At 34.3% G+C, this 23584-nt stretch overlaps 1 protein-coding gene across 1 annotated transcript in view; it reads right to left on the bottom strand.

Moving 5' to 3' along the window:
* The window catches only part of ZDHHC17 (zDHHC palmitoyltransferase 17), a 112760-nt gene that overhangs the window by 7581 nt on the left and 81595 nt on the right, over window positions 1-23584 (bottom strand). Inside the window, exons 11-13 of the mRNA XM_074226471.1 lie at window positions 18821-18945; window positions 3431-3493; window positions 494-587 (exon numbers count right to left, since the gene is read on the bottom strand). Coding sequence (XP_074082572.1) covers window positions 494-587; window positions 3431-3493; window positions 18821-18945 — 282 coding nt within the window. The remainder of the gene's footprint in view (window positions 1-493; window positions 588-3430; window positions 3494-18820; window positions 18946-23584) is intronic.

Below are 23584 nucleotides of genomic sequence, written 5' to 3'. Positions count from 1 at the left end.
TGTCATTGATGTCTTTTTCATTTGCTTTCTCCCTTCCATTATCTAGCTGTCTGACATACTGGAAACAGAAGAAGTATTTTTATTCTTTTCTTTCTCCAAGCACACTATTCTTTCAATGAACACTGTATTTTTATTCTTTGTAAGCTCATTATTAGGCAATAGGATGAAATAATGAGAATCTGGGCACAACCTAGGGGTACAGCAATGTTTGAATTCTCTCTCAAATCAAGACACTTCTTGAACAATGACTTTCCAATCTCTCTCTCAACCTAATGAATTCTCTTTCAACTAGGATGCCTTACTTACATAGGACACCTAGGAAAAAGGATGTGTTGCATGGCTGGGGAAAGGGAAGGCAAAGTAGATAAGCAGGCTCAACCTTCAGTTTATCTGTTAATAGAGGAGGTTGAAGTTGGTCTATTCTAATATTTCTCTTCAAAGGCTCACTGAATTAAAACAGGCAACATATTTAAACAATTACCAACATGCTTACCTACACAATTACCCACCCATGGGCAATGATGATCAAATTTTGCTATACATCGATTGCACACACCACAATGTTTGGACCTCACTGGCTTCCGTATCTGTTAAAAGGTAGATTTTAAAGCAGAATTATAAACCCTATAGTAAGAACAAGGAAAGCTAAACAATTTACAGTATTCACCCTGAAAAAATACAAATATAATGGCTCTGATGGCAAGATTTATAGTTAATAAACACACAAGAAAATCATTATAAACTGCTATCACAAAATTCTAATTTCCCAAAACAAAACATTTAAAAAAGATCATACAACTAAGGCCATCAGGTCCCAATTCATCTAAACTTTTTTATTTCTCCTAGAATCTAGCACAGTGCTCTGAATACAGAATTTAAGGCAAACTGTAACTGATTTACAATTAATCCACATCTCAGGTGCCAAAAAATAAAACATGTCAAATTTGTGAACTGTTTCATGATGAAAACTGGAAGTAAATTTATTTGCACTTTTTTTTAGAGAGCACATTAGTTGATGCTTTAGTTAAAAGGAAAAAAGAAACAAAAAGCACTATGAGATAGAAACAAAAGAATTTATGAGTCCCAGTCACTAAAAATGTAAACATCTGCAAAGTAACAAACCTTAGTCTCAAGACAGCTTTTTTTTTTTTTACTAAGGAGCAGCATTTCTCCTGCTGCAGCTCCCATATACCTAAGAAAGTATAAGGGAAAAATGCTCAGGTTTTTAGAGACGCTTTGGACATTACTGACTTAAGGGAAGGAGATCTCGATAGCAAGGAAAGGAAACATTTATTATTTCTAATATTTGAAACTGTATGAAGTTGGCAATATGAAATCATCACAAATAACAACAGTAAAGTATGTAGAGGAATCAATCACTCATATTCTGAAAAACTGGTCTGGTCTCTGCCAGTATCAATAATTATAATATGACGATGTTTGCTTCTAATATATGCCGGAAATAAATTTAATTTATGTTGCTTCTCATTAGTTATTGATCAGAAGTATTGGTAAGATACCACTAATTTGGATGTGGTTTTAAAATTATTTTGCTGTGGCAAGAATAAGTAGCACCACCAAATATTAAGTATATATTAAGTTAAACCTGAGATTCATTGTATTATTATCTATAATTTCAAGCAGAGTCAAAATCTAAGTTTAATCCCCCATAGAAGATGGCAACCTATCTACTGAGTGTAAAGAGTAACATAAAAAATAAAAACTAAAAACAAGCAAAGACAATAATAAATGCCAAAGAATTTATTTTGCCTCTCAAGGAGGTACTCTAAGACAAAATTTGGATATAAAAATAGAAATAAAAATGTTTACATTTGCTTTTTAAAAAATTCAATGTAGGGTTTTTTGATGCTTAAACCAGAATTTTTAAAAAAAAATAAAACTTTGATCTTTTCAGGAAAACTTCATTTTTTACAGTCTATAGACAGTTTTGAGCACCCACAGAAGATGCTTTGCTAGGTACTGTTAGGGAGATGAGGGCAAAACACATTCTCTGTTCTTACTTATTTCTATGCTTTGGAAAAAAAATTTAAAAAATTGAAAAAAATATTACTTTTTTAACCATGTCTCTGCTGCCAAGATTTTAAGCTGGCAATAACAAAATTATTGTTAATTTGCATCAAAAAATTCTAATTTCCTTGAAAACAAAAGATTAAAAAAGCTGAACTTAAAAGATGAAAAAATTGGGGCAAGATAGAACACTGGCCCTGGAGACAGGAGTACCTGAGTTCAAATACGGCCTCAGACACTTCATAATTACCTAGCTGTATGGCCTTGGGCAAGTCACTTAACCCCATTTGCCATGCCAAAAAAAAAATACCTAAAAAAGAAAAAATAAAGAAAAAAAAGATGAAAAAAATTAATAAATTGAAAGGATAAGACACAAATAATCAATGGGACAAATGAAATGCCATGGGCAACCAAAGAAAGGCTTGGTCTAACGGGAAGAGTTCTCAGATGTTTCTTGAAAGAAATGAATTTGAAGAAGAGCGAAGGGTTTGATTCAGGTAATAAATAAACATCTCTATTTATGACAAGTTCTTAATTTTGTTATCATTGAGTTCACTAACCAGTATATAACTTATTAAAAGTACTGGGATTATACTATTTAATGAAAAAAATAATTCTTTCCACTAAATATCTTAAGCATTTTATAAAAAGTTATTCGTGATGAAATACTATATAAATAATTTTGTTCACCATATGAGAACTGTGTAGGCAACACATGTTCTTGGTTTTGTTGTCAGAACAATATTTCCACTGAAAAATGGCACAAGAAAGGCTGGTTGTAAATGTTGAGGAAAAAAGGATAATCTTTAAACTTCAGTTTTGTTAAATATATATTCAGAGAAGAAATGAGTCTACAAAAACCTCATGTAAGCATGTCTGGAAACATAAAATTTTGTCAACACCATAAACTTAACACAAAAATTAATTTGAGATTAAGACACAGAACCAAATAGTCAAGTCATACAAAATATGGAACTTAAAGCACAAATGTGATGGGAGAAGAATTAAACATTTAAAACATGAGAAAATAGTTCAAAACCGTAGAGCTTGGTAAAATTAATACAGATAAACAGTAACAACATATTTTCTAATTTATACTAAGGAACAAAAATGGATGAATTGAACAGCTTAACCATACATGGATTCTGCATGATGATTATGATATTAATGATGGAAATTACATTGAGAGTTAGAGCAAATGCCATCCAAATCATTCTGGGAAAATGTTATTGTTAAAATTATCCAATAAATCTGTGGTTGATTTACTATTGGGCTTGAAAAAGAAAAACCATATTAAAAAAACAAAACTTTTTTTTTAAAAACTAACTCAAATCTATTTTAAAATGCTTCCATATTTACCATGCTGTTATATTTTATATGAAAAAGAAAGAGAAAATACTACCAAACAGGTACTGCAGAATATACTGAGGTCCAGACTTCCTGTCTCTGCAAGTTCAACTATTGTCTTTACATGGAAAAAAGAAAAAAAAAGGAAAAGATTAACATTTTATATATATAAAGAGGATACAGTAAAAAAAAGAATACTTTTATGTACTTTTGAATATAAAAAAGAATACTTTATTTTTATTTAGTTTATTAAGACCCTCAAAAACTGATCACATAAGGAACATTAAAACATAACATGCATGATAAACCTGCAAAATGTGCCAAACTGATATCTTTTCTGTGAAGAAGTTAATGTTGCTAAAGAGTCTCAATGAAGCTCAGATGATTTAAAAGAGACCAAGATTGTGAATTCTATTGCCATATACTGTTTTCCTGTCAGACTTCAGCCCTTTGTGTGATTAACCAGTTTACAAAGGAATGAAAACAGTACAAACCTGAGACTACTCCCAATTTATCCTGTATGTAGTCAGTGTATGTGCTGTGTCCCTTTAAGAGAAGGGACCATTAGGAGCAGCTAGGTGATACAGTGGATAAGACATTGACCCTGGAGTCAGGAGTACCGAAGTTGAAATCAAAATAATTACTTAGCTATGTAACCTTGGGCAAGCCACTTAATCCCTCCATTGCCTTGCAACCTGCTCCCCCAAAATGAGGAGAGACTATTTTTGTCTTTCTTTGTATCCCCAGTCTTTAACTAAGTGCTTCATAAATGTTAGCTGATTCAGCTAATTCAGTCGGGTGGTGTGGACAGCTGTCCTCAGAGACAGGAGAAACAGTTCAAGTTCTTCTTCTGACATTCTAGGGAAGTCATTTCACCTTTCAGTGCTCCAGGCAATTTTCTAGGATCTCAAGTTGTAGAGAAGGGGCTAAACTGCACTGGAAGAGGGCATTTCCTTATCTGGGACATCTTTATACCAATGAAATGACAAATTCAGTGTCTATATTCACTAAAAATATATTTATGAAGTGATTTACAGTTTTCAAAGTACTTTCACATATATCATCTCAGTTATAACTGAAAGTGAAAAATCTAGTCATGATATATAAATATACATAAGATATAGTGATATATTTGTTTATAAAAGTAATTAAAGAGATTTAAAAACTCTGTAAACAACTTTAGATACCTGAATAAGATGAAGCATTTATTTCTGATAAAGACAGCCCTTATTCCTTGAAAAGGTATTGAAACGTTAGGGTTCTGGCAAGGTAACCAAAGTGATCTAAGTTGAGTGAAGCAATAGGCTACTAACATTTCTAAGCAAGGGTTTGATGTACACATTTAAAAATAAAGACTACTAAACTACATGGTTATAATGACCCTAAGGCAGTTTTGAAACAAACAAACAAACAAAAAAAAACCTCACCTTATTATCACCAATATTTCTTAATGTGCTACCATATACCTACAGATAACAATCAAAGAATCAAAACTGCAAGTCACCCTAAGACTACAGGAAAGATGGAGGTTAAGTAGGCTGCAGTACATGACCAAGCCAGAATTGTACGTAGAAGTGGCATAAAAGATATGTATTACCAAAAAAGGAAGCAAGTTAGACTTGTTTTGAGAATGGGGATAAATTAATAGTGTGGAACTAGTACCTCATAATTTCAAGAATCCTAGAGAAGGCCTCCAACATTTTAAGTGAATCCTCTATTCAGAGGAAGTTTGGGATCATTGACAGATTTCAATTACTATAAACTGTGACTCCCCCAAATGGTTCATATTATTAAAATTGTATATAATTCCACTGGCCTAGAATCATGTTAATATAATTATGACTCCAAATAATGACAATTTGAATACATATGTGTGATCACTTAAGAGATAGATTAAAAAGCTACAGATGGGTTGTAATCTATATCACTGCAGAGTGCCCATGTCAGTGAGTCCACAAAATTCACTGAAATAACTGCAAACACTAGCTTTAATAAATTATTCATGTAAATACACATGCATATCATGAATATGAACATATATGTATTTTTGTATATGCTGTAAAGTAATAAGAGCAACTAAACTCAAGATGAAAGGAAAATAATTTTTAAAAATAGGATTTTGCTGTATTTGAGAACAAATCAACAAAGAGTAAAGAGAATTTATCATTATACAGACTATAAAAAACATTAACAACCTATTGATCCAGTCTTTCCAAGATTGAAGACAATTCTCTTAATAAAGGGAGGCTACTAACGCCTTAGGCAACCATCTCCCATTTTAGAATGTTTATCTTCTTTGTAGTGCTGACAAAATTTTCCATATATTGAGCCAAAATCTGTTACAATATCTAATTGTAGCTTTCAATCACTTCCCAGTTCTACCCTCTGGACCCCCAAATAAAGTCCAATTCCACTGTCATATGAAAGCTCTTCAAATAATTGTAGATTACTCAGATATCCTCTTTAAAAGCTCATTTCTAATTCTTTCCTACTGTGTTTTTTTCAGTTCTCTGCTTTTGAGATGTACTCCAGTTTGATAATGTCCTGCCTCCAATAAGGTCTTATGCATTAAATCAAATAGCCCAGATGTGGATTGATCAGGGTAACTAGGCAAGACCCTATTAGTCTTTGTCCTGATCTCTTATTAGTCCAGCCTCAGACCACATGATGCTGTGAGTTCTTTTGGAGGGTGAGGTATGTAAAAAGAACCTCAATTTTCTTCACTGCTACAAAGTCTTATCTAACAACCTCTCCTCACTCTGTGTTTATACAATTTTTAAACCTAAGTATAAAATGTTATATGTATCCCCTATGATATTTTTGTCTAATTAGATCTGGCTCATTGTTCTTTCCTGTTCTCTTCCTGGAATTGTCAAATAAAAAGCCCTATAAGGAAAACTGGATTTTAAAAAAATGGGTTAAGACCATAACCAAATGAATAAATTTGACTTTAATACAAGATAGTACAAACTATTTACTTAAACCAATCAGGAGGTGAAATAATTATTTTGTCAGGGTCATGGAATTCGGGCATTATTTGGGAAGGTTTTCAGAGGTATCTTTGAATAGAGGGACAAACGATGGCTTTTAGAGAAACAATTTAAGGCATATTTTGCTACCTTTTTTCCCAGTTACAAATAGCCCTGTGCTAGCTAGATGACTCAGTAGATGGAACCGTGGGCCAGGAGTCAGGGAAGACAAAAGTTAAGATCCAGCCTTAGACACCCATTAGCTGGATGACCTTGGGCAAGTCACTTAACTTTTGTTTGCCATAATCCACTGGAGAAAGAAATGGTGGGAGGTGTCTTATAAATGAGGAAATGTGTTGTATAGCCTCATAAGGAGACTCCTTTGAAAGACAACATTCATTTGGATATATAAATTCTGTAGCAGTGTTTTTTAGAGAGAGGCCTGTTTTAAGGCAAAGTACAAGATGTGTTAAAAATGGATAGTCTTGGGGTGGCTAGGTGGCACAGTGGATAGCGCACTGGCCCTGGAGTTCAAATCCAGTCTCAGACACTTAATAATTACCTAGCTCTGTGGCCTTGGGCAAGTCACATTATCCCATTGCCTTACCAAAACAAAACAAAACAAAAAACAGAAAGTGAGAGAGAGAGAGAGAGAGAGAGAGAGAGAGAGAGAGAGAGAGAGAAAGAAAGAAATGGCAAACCACTCCAATATCTCTGCCAAGAAAGCCCTAAATGCCCACAGGGTCACAAGAAATTGGACCCCACTAAATAAAACAACAGCATGGGAACTTAAGAGGTTAAACTGTTAGTCATTCATGCTTTTTCTTTCTTGAAAAAAGTCATTTTGTAAGCTTGTTATCTTTGCCTGTCACCCTGATTATATTTTTTAAAAAAATGGACAACCCATATTCTATTTGTACCGATTTTTTCTTCCTTTTTTACTTGCCTATACTTGCCTTTACTTTTTTACTTTACTATGGCTTCTTAGTGTGAGTCTCAAAATTTTCTCCTAGAAATTACTTTGTATATACTTTGGATACATGTTCTATATCTTTCCCCAGGATGTGAGCTATATTAAAGGCACTCATTTTTCCTAGGGCAATGACTTCCATATAGGTACCTGCATAATAAATGCTGAATTGAACTCAAAGCCTCTTGATGCTAAATTTCATCTTAAATCGACAGAAACACAAGACTACTCATTTTGGGGGGGATGGCAAGGCAATGGGGCAAAATGATTTGCCCAAGGTCACACAGCTAGGTAACTATTAAATGTCTGAGGCCAATTTGAACTCAGATCCTCCTGACTCCAGGGCTGGTGCTCTATACACACTACACCAACTAGCTATCCCAAGACTATCCATTTTTAACATATCTTGTACTTTGCCTTAAAAAAATATAACACGACAGAATTTATATATCCAAATGAATGCTATCTTTCAAAGTAGACTCTTTATGAGGCTATATAAGATACTCCGCCATGTAAAAAGACACTTCCATATATAAGATGCACCTTAATTTTGGGGCCCAAAACTTGAAAAAAAAAATATTACATAAAATTATTGAACTCAAGTTTTATTCATCATAAAATTAATACAACTCCTCATCACTATCAAAACTCCCATCCATTAGCTCGTTCTCATCTGTTTGATGGTGAATCACTGTCCTAGGAGAGGCTCTGACCACTCTCCTGCCTGGCTCTGACCTGCAGTTGACCACAAGCGCTCCCTGGGCAAGTCTGGTGAGTGGACGCATGCTTAGTCCATTCTGTTTCATGAACCTGAAGCACCAATTTTGTCTTCTTTGGAAATCAGTCACTTCTTTTTCATCAGCAATTCTTCTGGCCTCCTGCTGAACCATCTTTGTGGACACAGGAATTCCACTGGCCCTTTTCTCTTCAATTCACATCTTTAATTGTCTCTCGAACCTGGGATATTTGGCTGCCTCGCCTCTCCTGGCCTTCTTCTGCTGGTAAGTTTTCGGTTGGGTTTCTTCTTCCCAGAGCAAGTCTCAGATTGTTTTATCAGCTGGAGGAGGACCAAACTTCTGTTCAGCAGCACAATTTCTATTCACTTTTGCAAAGTGGATCACTCTGAACTTGAATTCAGCACTGGACAAAAATCTTTTCTGAGCCATTTCTAGGCAGAACATGGGAAAATGTCACCCAATAGATCAGTAACCAATGTGAAACAAGCCCAAAGACAAGTGCAAAAAAGTGGGAAATGCAAATAAAAATAATCTGTAACCACTGTATAAGATGCTTCCGGTTTTTAGATTCCAAGTTTTTCCAAAAAAAGGGTGCATCTTATACATGAGGAAATATGGTACTTAAATGGAGAATTAAGTTAGGCAGCTAGGTGGCACAGTGGATGACCTGAGTCCAAATCCAACCTTAGACATTTAATAATTATCTAACTGTGTGACCTTGGCAAGTGACCTAACCCCATTGCCTTGTAAAAAAAAAATGGCGAATGAGTCACAAGACTGAGAATTTACAGAGGTGATGCAGATAGCCAGATACAATTCTTTTATTTTTCATATGAGGAAACTGAAGCTTAGATTAAATAAATTCCCTCAAGTCACCAATAATTTGTGTCAAGATTAACACTAAAATCAAAGTCATGCAGCTCCCAAATCTAGAACTTTTTTACTACACACTGCATCAAACGATAATTTCAATCTTCAGAGCATTTGAAATACTTGCTTTGAAAGTGCCTTTAGCTCATTTCAAAATCTAATACCCTTTATGTACTTCTCTGCACCCTTCCGCCCTGCTCTCCTCTCTCTCCCCTCATCTGTTTCTTGAATGATAGAATGAAGACTCTTCCTCCCTCCTCCACTACATACTTTGCAAGTTTTGCGTCAAATACCAAGAGTCAAAAGGAGTCTACAAAGAAAAAAACTATTCAAGGTTAGAGGGATAAACTACAGAGTAAGGATAAACTTAGGAAAGGGGATCACAAGAGGAAGTGGAATGACTGAAGTTAATCTATGTAATGCTAGCATGTTGTATAAGTTGCAAAACTAATTAAATACAATAAATTGATAATATGATTAAAATCAGTTGAAATATTGAAGTACAAATCCAAAATGTTGGAAATCCATTGCCCAGGAGTACAGAACTGCTTGGACCTTGTAGAAAAAGTTAATTACTCAGTAATTTTACAAAGAAAATGCAACTCAATACCAGAAGTCTAAAGAGAATCTAAAACTGCTCTAACTTAATTTCTGCCAAACAATTTTCCAATTTTCCCATCAATCTTGTCCAAGAGAGATCTTATCTTCCCTGGTAATTTGTAATTTGTGTTCCTCAGTTTTGCAAATATTGGACTGATATTTTTAAGCTATTTCTGAATATTAGTTTGCTCCTACGATCTATTTTTATATTTCTGACCAATAACATAGTTTTGATTATTACCAATTTCAAAACAGTTTTTAAGAGGCAAGGTTGCATTATTTGTAGAAGACTAGCTTTGGTGTCAGAAAAATCTGGTTTCAAGTTCTGCCTCTGATCAAAACAGACCATGAGAGTGTGTCCATGAGAGTCCCCTAGTGTCTCAGTGCCATCCTTAAATGTTTTTCTAAATCTATACATTGTAGATGAGTTATAGTTACAGTACCACTGTGGTAGCAGAGGAGGGTCTTTGAATTCTGCTTTTCTTGACATTAGTAAGACTATAAAATAGCCTAGGGCAGCTAGATGGCACAGAGGTTAGAGCACTAGCCCTGGAGTCAGTAGGAGTTGAGGTCATATCAGGCACCAGATACCTACTAGCTATGTAACCCTGGACGAGTCACTTAACCCCGGATTACCTTTAAAAGGTTTAAAAAATACATGGCATTTATACAAAAACTGACAATGTATTAGGAAATAAAAATAATAATCGATTGCAGAAAGACAGAAATAGTGAAAAGGCTTTAAAAAAAAGTATAAATGGGTAGTTTTAATTAATCCCCAAGCTTCCCTTTCCTTTACCCTTAACTTTTCTTGCATAGGTCAAAGAATAAGCTAAGTACACAATGTCTTGGATGCCCAAAGTTAACATAAAATACATAGTTTAGGAAACATTTATCTTTCTTCCTTCAAATACAATAAATTGCTTCCTAGAAGTACTGGTGGAGAGTAGTTCATATTTAAAAGTCCACTTGTCCCATAAAAACACTTCTCTTTGTTAACTGTAGCTTCGTCTAGGCTTGAATCAATATACAATATAAACTTTTTTAGAGATATTCTAAATTTTAATAAAGTGCATTTCCTATGGACAGCACTTTGATAAACCAATTTTATTAACATTTTTATTTATAACTAAATAATTAATGTAATCAATCTTTATGAAGGCAATAATCACTGTTGAAAATCTTCTCAAAGTTGTGCACTGCTGAATTAAAAGAAGAAGAAAAGACAAAGGGCACAAGAATTTAGCAAGCACTTATCTATCTGACACTGCTAAATATTTTACCAATACTATCTCATTTGATTTACAACAAGGTGTTACTATCACCATTTTACAGCAGAGGAAAATGAGTCCCACATACAGCCTGGCAGTTCTGAGGCCAGCTAGAAACTCTGGTTTTTCTGCCAGCAGGCCTAGACTTCTACCCACTCTATTACCTGCATGTTTAAAATTGAAAAACATCTAAAGAAGTAGAAGATGAAATTTTTAAACAGTGAAACTACCAGAAAATATTTGCAACTTCAGTGAAAAAAATGAAGGTGAAATTTCCTTAAGCTATCTTTCTTTTAAAATTTGTTCTTTTTATCACTGCTTGTTTTGACATCAATATTTCTGTAAACAACCTTCTTTTTTCTCCCAGATTTAAGAAAGAAGCAGTTCCACCAAACCAAACAATATAATGATCATGTCTGACCCACATAATTTTCTAAATCTATAGTTCTCTACCTCTACAGAGAAGGGAAGACTAATTTTAGCCAAGCTTTGGTCATTCCTTAGAGGGCCTGCCACCTGGATGAAACTGTTTCCTTTTTTTTAATTAAAAGTTACTACAAATATGAAATGAATTTGAAAAAGAAGTTGTATTAATATATATATATATATATATATATGTATACACACACACATATGCAGTAATTAGAGATTTAGAGATAGATTCTTTACTTTGGTCTACACGTGTGCTTTTACTGGCATAGAGAACTCTGAATGCATTTATTACTCCCACCAAAGCAGATCTTTTTAAAAAAAAAATATTTATTTAAGGAAATGGGATTAAGTGACTTGGCCAAGGTCACGCAGCTAAGCAATTATTAAGTGTCTGAGGCCACATTTGAATTTGGGTCCTCCTGACTCCAGGGTCGGCGCTCTGTCCACTGTGCCACCTAGTGCACCTAACCAAAGCAGATCTTAAACTCATCTGCACTGTTGAGTCTTGGAAAGACATTTAAAGCACTGAGACAATAAAGTCACACAGCTGTACTGGTCAGAAGCAGAATCTGAATCCAGGTCTTCCTGACATCAAAGTTAGTCTTCTACAAACAATATAATAACCCTGTCTCTTAAAACTTTTATTATAAACTTCATAATCAAAATTGCTATTGGTTGAAAACATAAAACTAGATGACTGGGACAAACTATTTAAAACTAAAAAATAACTAAAAATGTTAGTCCAATATTTATTAAAAATGAGAATACAATTACTAGAAGGACTTTCTATTGGATAAAATTGCTAAGAAAACTGGAAATCAATTTGGCAGAAATTAAGTTTTAGATCAGTTTCTAAAATCAAGTGCTACAAAAACCTCTAAATGGCTATAAATATAAAAGGACATAAAAATACTTAGTTGAAAATGAAGTAATTTTCATAATTATGTCTAGTAAGAATAATTTTAATCAAGTTAGGGACAGAGAAAAAGCTCATGCATAAAAAAATCGAAATAGCTATAGAGAGAAACCATCAAGTGGAATAAAAATCTATTCTTCTACTATTTTTGATGAGACTAAGAATCATTCATCAATAGATCAGTGGTAAAAGAATATGAACAATTTTCAAAATAAGAATTGCAAAGCTATCAATAACTGCATGAAATAAAGCTCCAAATCACTGAAAATTACAGAAAAGCAAACTAACAACTCTGAGGCTCAACTTTATACTCAAAAAAAAAAAATGGCAAATATAAAAGAAAAACTCAATGTTAGAGAAGCTGCAGGAAGACAGTCATGCTGATGATACGCTGTTGGAGAAGCTGACATTTTATCTAACCACTGTGGAAAACAATTTGGAATTGTGGCAGCAAAAGGGACTAAATTGTTCATACTCTTTTTTTCCCCAATGATCCCACTACCATGCATACAACCTAACGTCCAATACAATAAGAAAGACTCTATGTTTACTAAAATATTCATGATACACTTTTTTGTGGTAGCAAAAAAGTAGAAATAAAAGGGGAACTATCAATTGGGGAATAGTTGAGCAAATAGGTGTATATCCCAAACAACAATTAGTCGAGTATACTTGTGCCCTGCAGAATTCAGACAAAAACGGGAAGATTTTTATGCACTGAAATAGAAAGAAAGTAGGATTGAGAGTTCATTATACATAATGAAAACAACAACATAAATGAAAATGATGAAAAGTAGACCAACTAGGATTAATTGTAATGACTAATCTTGGCTCATCGTGTCTCTGAAAAATAGATGATGTAACACCACTTCAGTGAAGAGGGAGAGGACTCTAGATGTGGAATGTAGTTGTTTCTTGAAGTTTCTTTTCTGAAAGTTTTAATTTCCAAAAGCAGTTAAGAACCAAGAATCAAATGGATGTCAGAAAATCAGTGCTCTAAAGTTCATAAACTTTATTCAAAGGACAGTCATTAAACTCCTCTTTCAACATCCATTTCAGGTAAACTGCAATAAGCTTAGTTTATCTGATTTCCCAGTTTACATTATATTAAAAGCAGAAAACTAGAAAGCAGAGGAGAATTATGGGTTGCCAGAGAAGATTAAACTAGCAGCAGTAAAAAGTAAAAGCCAAATTTGAGGAAGGCCCAAAATCCATTCAAAGCACATGAATACATTCAAAATGCATAATAGACCAGAGCCACTGTTAAGTCAAATGGCCCTATGTGGTTCTGTAACCTTGAAGAGCACAACTGTGTTATAACAAAATGGAATGCTGATGTGGATGATAGTTAAATACTAAAGAAAAGGAACTAGGGTCTGTCCATGATCTTGATTAAAAGGCCTCTAAGTGATATTATACTACTACTGTGCATTCTATTGTAGTAGTGGTGGTGGCAGTAGTAGTAGTAGTAGTAGTAGTAGTAGTAGTAGTAGTAGCAGTAGTAGCAGTAGTAATAGCAGTGGTAGTAGTACTACTAGTAGTGGTAGTAGTATGGATAAGTAACAACTAAATCAGGCAACAAATATTAACTAGCTTTTGGCTAAGGAATTTACTAAAAGATGTAATAGTGACAAGTGGTAGTAACAAAATATCCCCTCACTATATATCAAATGCACCAGGCCATGGCTTTTCTGGAATTTATGTGCCAGAAAAGGTCAGCTAAGCTGAATTTCCACTATCATGATCTTGAGGGAGACAGCCCCCATGCCTCTTTTTCCTCCACTTATCTTCATTCAGATATCTCTGACTTAGCAAGCACTTAACAAATAGTATCTATTTGGGTGGTATTCTGGAGCAAAGGGTACAGGGTCTTTTTGTTATTGGAACACTATCCAAAAGGGATAACTTTAACTTTAAAGATAACTTCTGTACAAGTAATATTTTATTAAATAGTAAGCACAATTATCAATCTGGGAAGCAATTCCTATAGAAATAAAGGCTGTCTACTATCTCTGAGGATGCTTCAGTCATGCAGCTATTTAAGACTCAGAAAAGACCATCAATCTTTTGTGTAGAGGAGTTAGCACTTAATATAATAGTGGAGGGAAGGAAAGAGAGAGAGAGAGAGAGAGAGAGAGAGAGAGAGAGAGAGAGAACGAGAACTAAGAGGGAAAGGAGGGAGAAGAGAAGGAAAAAGGAGGGAGAAGGGAGGAGATGGAAGCAGGGAGGGAGACTCCAAATGAATACACAAAATCGATATATAAAATGGGACATCATGAGCAAATTAAAGGGGCAAGTACAGAATTACCTTTCTGATCCCCGGATATAGGAAGAGTTCATTGAACTAACAAGGATTATATGAAAATAAAACAGCTAGCTATTGATTAAATAAAATTTACAAGTTTTTGCATAAACAATATAAAGCAGTTAAAATTAAGAAAGAAGTAGGTAACTGGGGAAAACATTTGCAACAAGTTTCTCTGATAAGAGTTTCATTACAAGAATAAGAATCAAAACAATTCCCCAATTGATAAAAAAGTCAAAAGAGAAGAACAGGCAGTTGTCAAAGAAAAAGCCTAGCTATTGATAAACAATCATATGAAATTAAAGCAACTCTGAGGTTTCACCTCATACCTGTCTTAATGGCAAAGATGACCAAAAAGGAGAAGCTGTAGGAAAACAAGCACATTAATGCACTATTGGTAGAGCTGTGAATTGGATCAGCCAGTTTGGACAGCAATCTAAAACTAAGTCCCAAAAGCCACTAAAACTGGTTATCTTTTGACCCACTGATAGCTTTGCACCACAAAGATATCAAAGATTATGTGTTCTTGGGCAAGTTACTTAACCCCATTGCCTTGCAAAAACAAAAACAAAAAAAAACAAAGTGAAGAAAAAAGTTATCAAAGAACAAAAAGGGATCTATATGTACAAAACTTATAGCACTTCACAGCAGCTAAAAACTGGAAACAAAAGGGATACCCACCTGTTGGGGAATGGATAAATAAATTATGGTATGTGAATGTAATGGAATGCTATTGTGTAATAAAAAATGATAATATGGATAGCTTCAGAGGAAACTGGGTAGAGCTGTATGAAATTATGCAGGATAAAGTGAACAAAATGAGGAAAACGATTTACACAATGACATTACAAAGAAAAAATTTTCTGAAAGACTTAAAACTGATTTTTCAATTACAAATCATGATGCACAAAACTGAAAATGAAGCACGTAACTCATCTTCTGCCAGAAGGTAACAGACTTACAATAAAGAATGATCCAGCATTTCTGAATCTGATCACTATTGGAATTTTGTTGTTTGATCCTATAGATTTTTTAATGAAGATTTTATTCTTTCTTTCTTATCTTTTTATTTTTTATTTTTTAACAAACTGAAGAAGAATAGGAAATCACCAATCAATTGGCATAGGCAATCTACAACTACTCCTAAATACAGTAAGAAGGTATAGGATTTTAGTAAGCCAGAATACCCTTGAAATAATCCTTTAATAATTATGACTGTACAGTCTGGTGAGTTTAAGACTGGCTATCTGTCCAATGCTTTCAAAAGAATGTCTTGTCTCGCACTCTTTCTTTTAATTTCTAGTTTGGAATTTACTGAAAACCAATTGCTCTCTGATAGGGATAGATAAACAGCTCAATAAGAGTTTGGAAGTTTCACCTCAATCCTTAACAGGGTACGTGTCAATAGCATCCTTCACTATTCTCCAAAGCCCCTTTCCCATGATCATATTTATTCAGAGTTCTCTCACCTAGCAAGCTGATTTGTCTGGCTGGCTGTCTGGAGCAATGAGTAGAGGTAAAAAGTAGGCAGAAAGGGAAGGGTATTTTATATCAGAACCCTATCTCTTTTCCTTAACATTAACTTCTGCCCAAATAAAAAGTTATAAAAAAAATTTCTAAAATTTTCTTTTTGTATATGTTGACTGAATTATATTTTTTTCTGGGATCTCTTTTTAGTTGTCCAAATCCTCCTTTCCAGGCTCCTTTTACTTAGTCATCATTATTCCTTGCCCCTAAATGTGGGTATATCCTAAGGATCCCTCATGTTTCTTTCTCTACATTCCATGCTCAGTGACTTCATTAGGCCATATGATTCAATTATCACCTTGATGTTGATGACTGTAAGATCCACATATATAGCTTCTCTCCTCACCTTCAATTGCTGCATCACCAATCACCTACTAGACATTTGTCCCATTGACATCTGAAACTCACCACATTCTAAATGGAATTTATTACTGTTTGCCCAAAATCCACTGCTCTCCACTTAAAAAACTTAAAAAATTTTGTAATTTTACTACATTCCTCTTGGAAACTGTCCTTGGCACTATCATATGATTCACCATTGTAAACTATCATCATTTTATCAGTGGAAATGATATTAAATTAGAGTCATTATCAGCTTTGCCTACACTTCATCCTCAGGACGCTGTGTCCTTTTCATCTGCCTTTGCCACTTCCCTATGAGAGGACCCCCCCCATTAGAACGTGAGGTTCTTGAGAATGGGGAATGTTTGACTTTCCTATTTTTATCACTAGCACTTACACAGTGTTTTCTATACTGTGCTTAATAAATACTTGATTCATTGATTTGTGGATTCATTCATACAATCAATCTCTTCTCTCATTTCCACTCAGACAGACATCATTCTAGTTAAGCTCTCTCCCATAGTACTGAAATGGTCTCCTAGCCTCTCCTCCATCCTTCGCACACTAAAGGGATCTTTCTAATGTCACCTCTCTACGTAATCAATTCCAGTGGCTCTTTAGTACCTCTCGGATCAACTATCATATCAAGCCTTCAGCATTTAAAATCCTTTAAAGTCTGACTCCAACCTAGTTTCCAAGCTTACTACACATTCTAAGTGTTAGGCAGCTAAGTGATGCAGTGGATAGACTGCTGGTCTTGGAGTCAGGAGAATGGGAGTTCAAATACAGCCTCAGACACTTGTCACTTACTAGCTGTTTAACTTTGGACAAGTCACTGAATCATGACTGCCTTGGCCATCCAGGGCCATCTCTAGTAGTTCTGATCCCTATCTGGCCACTGGACCCAGATGGTTCTGGAGGAGAAAGTGAGACTAGTGACTGGAGACTTCCCACAGCCTCCCTGCCCCCCAACTCAAATTCAATTCATGTGCAAGGAGGCACCACCTCCCTGATGTCAGTGTCTTCTTCAAGAATGAAGGACAAACATCCTTATCACATTCTAAGTGTATAATATTTAAGCACATGCATCCCATGGCCCTTTCTCCCTATTCCTCACACACACAATACTCTATTCTCCTGCCTCCAAGTTTTTGTACTGCTATCTCTGAATTTGCAATTCCTTCTTTGCTTCTCCCTTTAGGATCCTGAAATTTCCAGACTTGCCCTGGGGGATGGCCACTTGCTATAAGAAACTTTTCCTCACTACTCCCAACTATTTTGTCCAAAGTCATCATGTCTACATATATTACAATCTTTCCACTGCTACATTGTCTTCCCAAATTACAGTTGCAAAAGCTGTGTAAGGGCAAGGATTATTTCTTTTGGGTTTTTATCCTTTGTCAAGGCACAAAATAACTACTTCAAAAATGTATACTGACTGATTAAATGTGGACTTTTAATGAGTAGTGTCATTTTTATTAATAATGAATTATATTTCTATTATTTTTTAAAGAAGATCCTTATGTTGATAGAAATCTTGATAAAAATATAATCAATTGATGGAGGAAAAAATTCCAAACAATAATCAGAAAAAGTTTTTAAAATCTTTTTTTAACCTTATCATTAAAATAAATGTATATATATTACAGGTTTAAACATATCATGTATTCCTAATTCTGATTTATTATTAGTGATTTTATTTCTGGTCTCATTAAAAGTTTTAATTACATTTACTGCTTACCCAAAGCATATAAACCCACAGATTCATTACTCTGTTTAAATTAACATTATAATAAGCATATAGTAACAGGCAATTGCCATTTATTGAAAAATGACTAAGCAAATTGTGATGATTGTAAAAGAATAGTACTGTTCTTTAACAAATCATGAATATGAAGAATACAAAGAATCATGAGATTTATATGAGCTCATACAAAATAAAGTATTACCAGAGAAATGATAGACATTCTTAATAATGTAAACAAAAAGAAAAAAAATCAATTCCAAACAGAATACTGTGTAATTCTAATAATCAAGAATCTCTGGGGCGGCTAGGTGGCATAGTGGATAAAGCACCGGCCCTGGAGTCAGGAGTGCCTGGGTTCAAATCTGGTCTCAGTCACTTAATAATTACCTAGCTGTGTGGCCTTGGGCAAGCCACTTAAAACCGTTTGCCTTGCAAAATCCTAAAAAAAAAAAAAAAAAAAAGAGAGAACATGTACCCCCCCCCTTCTTTTGGTGAGTCTTTATTTAACTTTTCTAAACATTTTTCTCTTTCTAATTCTTTGTAATAGTAGAGAATTCTTTGAGGAATTGAAAATGGAAGAGTATATTTAGAAGTTGATGAACAAAAGATTTTTTTTAAACCCAGAAAAAAAGCATAATTATCTCAGTTTAATTTGCAATATTTGATGGGGGACAGCCCCTTATAATTTTTAGGCTGGCTAGAAGCATCAATAGGAATTTGGTAGTCACACTATACCTAACTAAAAGAGTAAATTGTTACCTTTTTCTTCTGCTCTTCTGTAGCTTTAATAATTCCTGGGTCTGATTTCCAAGATTTTCCAAAGTTGTAGAAAAGTGCAATGCTATTGGCAAGGAATGGAAGGTGAATGAATAAGAAGTTGAGATGTGCCTAAAGTTAAGGAATCTAAAGAGACAACAATAACTGAAGATTCCCTTTTTTTACCCCCCCCTCAAAAGATTCAATTTTCAAAAATTTAGAAAGTTAAAGAAAAAGAGCAGTTGAGTGACAATCACTGGAACCCTGGAACTTGAAAAATCACAATATAATATTACAAAGGTTATACTAAATCTTTACTGAAATATTTTGCAAGTTCTCAAGTAAGCAGAAATAGCAAGTTGATTCTTTATGTCAAAGTAAAGCCAGTAAGCTTGGTTTCTTAACTTCCAAAGGCTGTCTTTCGCCTTCAAAACAGGCAATACAGTGAGTGGTGGATAGAGAGCTGGACCTAGGGTCAGAAAGATCTAAAGTTCAAATTCTGCCTCAGATCTTCATACTGAGAGACATAAGCTCTATTTGCCTCAGTTCCCTCATCTGAAAAATAATAAACTCTGAGGGTAAAGGTAAAATGTAAAGTGCTTTATAAACCTTAAAGAACCATATAGGGGCAGCTAAGTGGCGCAATGGAGAGAGCACCGGCCCTGGAGTTCGGAGTACCTGAGTTCAAATCCAGCCTCAGATACTTAATAATTACCTAGCTGTGTGGCCTTGGACAAGCCACTTAACCCCAATGATTTGGGGGGAAAAAAAGAACCATATAAATGCTAGTTATTATTATTACTATTATTGTTATTAAATTCTAAAAATAAGACTAAGATCTACAATATGACTATTTTAAAATAAACAAAATTTTATTCAAGTCTTGAAGCATTTCCTAAATAAAATGACCTGAAAGTTCAACAGGGAGGCACAGAAGGCATCTTCTAGCAGCTCTCAGATATTCTTTCCAAACAATAACTTCTTTTCTTATATGCTCACATCTAAGATGCGCATTTGGCTTTCTTTTTTAACTAGAAATACCCATCAGCTTAAATTATATTATTTTCATCTTCACTAATATTTACAAAATCTTATTTTTTCATCCAAAGTATATATTAGACTTTAAAATTAGAAATTTTTTTAAAAGTATTCACTTAAAAATTTTTTTAAGAATGAAAATGTGAAGGTTTATTTATATCTTAAGTGGTTGAATATTCACATGGAAGCAAAATCATACTGCAAAGACACATTACTGAAACCTAAAACATCTAGAATACTCATACAAACAATTTCTAACTTTTTACATGGGCAGAAGTATTATTTAAGATTTCTGCTCTCAGTTTTGCATATTTTTTGCAATTTTTTGTATATAGACAAGTTTTCTATATTTTTAGTGATATTAAGCAGGAAATAAAGTTTTTTTAAAAAGAAAAATCTTATTTAAGAACCCTTTATCATTAAATTGGTATGAATAAAAATACTGCTACTGGATTGAAATCAGTAACTAAAAAGGAAAAGTATTTTAAAACTAGCAAAAGTCTTAAGTTATTTATACTTACTGCCATAAATGGTTTCCCAAAAAAGTGGCAAGAAAAATATTTTAAAAGTTGGGGGCAGAGTGGTCCAGACTGATAAATTCTTAAGTGCAAGGGAACTTAAAATTATGGGAACTCCCTCAAGACCAGCAACTGATAGTCTTAGCATCGCTTGGAGGTCATGGAGACTCCCTAGAATCACACAACTATCACGAGTCAGAGGCAGAATAAGGTCAGCTGTCTATATTCACAATGCCATACCAACTCTCTTATTCCAATATTAAACAGCAATAATTGACATTCATACCAAGCTTTAAGGCTTACAAAATACTTTTCTCAATACCAACCTACAAAATAAATACACGGTGTGATTTTAAATAATGAATAATCACAGAAATAAATATTAACTTATCAAGACTGACTTGAGTAGCATGAAAAAGTTTATTTTAATTCATAAAAATCAGGAACAATTCTGGGTTATTTTACAGCCAAAATCAGTGAAATTTCCTGCTCCTTGTTCTTCCAGCTATCTAACTTCTCTGTAATTTGTATTATTCTTTTTTAATTCAAAAAAAAGGAAATTCAAATATATACACTTACCTAGTACTACTATGACTAAAAATAAGCCAACAGATATATAGGGCCTACTCTGTCCCAGGCACTGTGGACAGCACTTTACAAATATGGTCTCAGTTGATCATAAAAAACCCAGGGAGGAAACTGAGGCAAACAGAAGTGAAATTTCTTGTCCAGGGTCACACTGCTAGTAAATGTCTGAGAGCACAGGCCCAGCAATATATGCAATTGGAACACCCCCTAGGTATTCAAAAGTCTAGTAAAAGATTTCATAATTAAGAAAAGATAAACTGTTGTCTAGAATGACATTTTCATTATTTGCTGATTTAACAGTATTTTTCCTTTTGCCCAATTAGGGTTGAGAAGTAATTCAAGCACCAGGCAACAAAAAATTATGTTAGGAAGATATGAACTTTCTCCCCGGTCAGTGTAAAACTCAATGTCCAATTTAGGCAATGGAATGTTACGTTGCTATGAAATACCTCAAGCCTACTAAAGTCTCTTCAGAGGTCAGGTCACTACTTAAAAAAGCAAATTTTAAGTAGATGAAGTAATGAAAACAAGCATATCTGTTTTAGTCCTACCAAATGTTCCAGTAAGACCATTCTAAAACTTATGAATCCTTGAGGGGCATACTTTATGTCCAAGTATAATACAGGACCAGAATGAGGTACTGAAAATTGTCAGAGGGAGGCATTTCACCAGGTATCACTTTACTTACACTACAAAAGCAAAAGAGGGATTGTACTTTGTTGAATGTAAGCATATAAAGCTGTCTAAATATAAGAATTTTAAGTTCTTGTTCCAATTCTTTGTTTCATGCTTCAAAAACAAAATGAGTTTAGTTCCCCAAACCCAAATAAAACGACTGGGCAATTTTGTCAAAAGATCATATCAAAGTTACTATTTCACACACACAAAGTTCTTGATAACAAATAATGTTTGTAATAGTGATCAATACAATTCTAGACCATTAAAAATGCATTTTATATTTGGATGAGGTGGTACATGCCTGTAATCCCTGATCCTGGGGCAGGCAAAGCCCAGTGGATGGCTTGAATTCAGGAGTTTTGAGTTGAACAAATTCTAGCTCCAACAAGGTGAGAACCTCCTCTCTCCCCAGGAGCAGAAGGCTAACAGGCTACCTGAGGAGGGAGCAGACTACCCAGGTCAGAAACACAATATGTCAAAAGTTCTGTGCTGATCAGCTGTTCAGTGGAATAGAGCCCAAGGGAGACTGCAGCACTTCTAGCCCAGATCATAAAGAAAGACCCAGTCTCCAAATGAATCAGCAGATAAATTGAATCAATTTTGCATAATTTTCTATTGTGAAATAGAAATTTATTAAAATCTGTTTGTTTTAACATATTCTGAATTTAAATTATCTTGCTGATTTTTTAAAAAAATCTAATTAGATGCTAAAAATCTTTAATATGAATGATGATGAAGTACATAACAAAGGTCAAAATTTTAGGTTGCTCTAATTCCTCTGATGTTTTTTATTTCAATGTGTTGGAATACTGACAATAGCATCTCTCAATATATTGCAAGAATAATAGATATAAAAATTTACACAAATTAGAATAAATCTATTCAGTTACTACCAATCATTAAAAAGGAAAAGATCACATCTTTTCTTTGGAGGTTGGAGAAAGCCAGCATGTTATCAAGGAAAGGATGGTGGTACTTAATCAAAAAGATTCAGCTTGAAAGCTTTTCTCTTATTAACATGTTGGGTTTAAATAGTTTAAAGAAAGACTGTCCATAAGAAAATGTCAAATCTAGACTTGATGTCACAAGCCAATAGGGGGTTTTCATAAATATCTGGGGTCCACTGGCTCTCCTATTATCACTGTACTAGAACTAAACTCTCTTTAATATTACAGATCAGCATCATCATTTGTATATAAAGGCTATTACAAGAAACAAGTTGTAGATCTTTTTCTGCCCTTTTTCATTTTTATGAAAATAAGGGGTATTAAAAATAAAGAATGCATTGATTATTGTATTAAGAACTTAATAATAATTCCTGGATTCCTTTAAGAATTTATTTTTTAAATTTAAGACTCAATTCATGTACCATCATCTCCAAGAAGTCTTTCCTTGTTCCCTAGCTACTGAGATCTCCCCCTCTAGGGCTACCTTTCATCTTCCTGATATTTATCATGTGAGTACTGATTAATATTTGTTGTCCTCCCCTCCCACACCCATTAGCATATAAACTCCTTGGGGAAAAGAACTGATTTTGTTTTGCTTTATCTTTGGATCCCCCGGGAATTGGCACAGAGTCTAGCAAAGTATTTAGTGAATACTTGTTGACTGTTACATATACCCCTTCTGGTTAAGCATATGCTACATAATTAAAGTATGGTTATCATGCTTTTCATAAAGCAGTTCTGGGCCATGACATAAAAATTTAATAATTTTTGAGCAAAAAAAAGGGGGGGTCCAATTAGATGCAGAGTTGGCACCAGATAGGCTGGCTTCTGTCACATTCCAGCTCTATGATCAAGATCAAGTCACGGGGCAGCTAGGTGGCACAGTAGATAGAGCACCGGCCCTGGAGTCAGAAGTACCTGAGTTCAAATCCCGCCTCAGACACTTAATAGTGTGGCCTTGGGCAAGTCACTTAACCCCATTGCCTTGCAAAAAAAAA

This window comes from Macrotis lagotis, chromosome 2 (assembly GCF_037893015.1).
Source record: "Macrotis lagotis isolate mMagLag1 chromosome 2, bilby.v1.9.chrom.fasta, whole genome shotgun sequence".
Lineage (NCBI taxonomy): Eukaryota > Metazoa > Chordata > Mammalia > Peramelemorphia > Peramelidae > Macrotis > Macrotis lagotis.
This window is presented reverse-complemented; position numbering and strand designations above follow the sequence as displayed.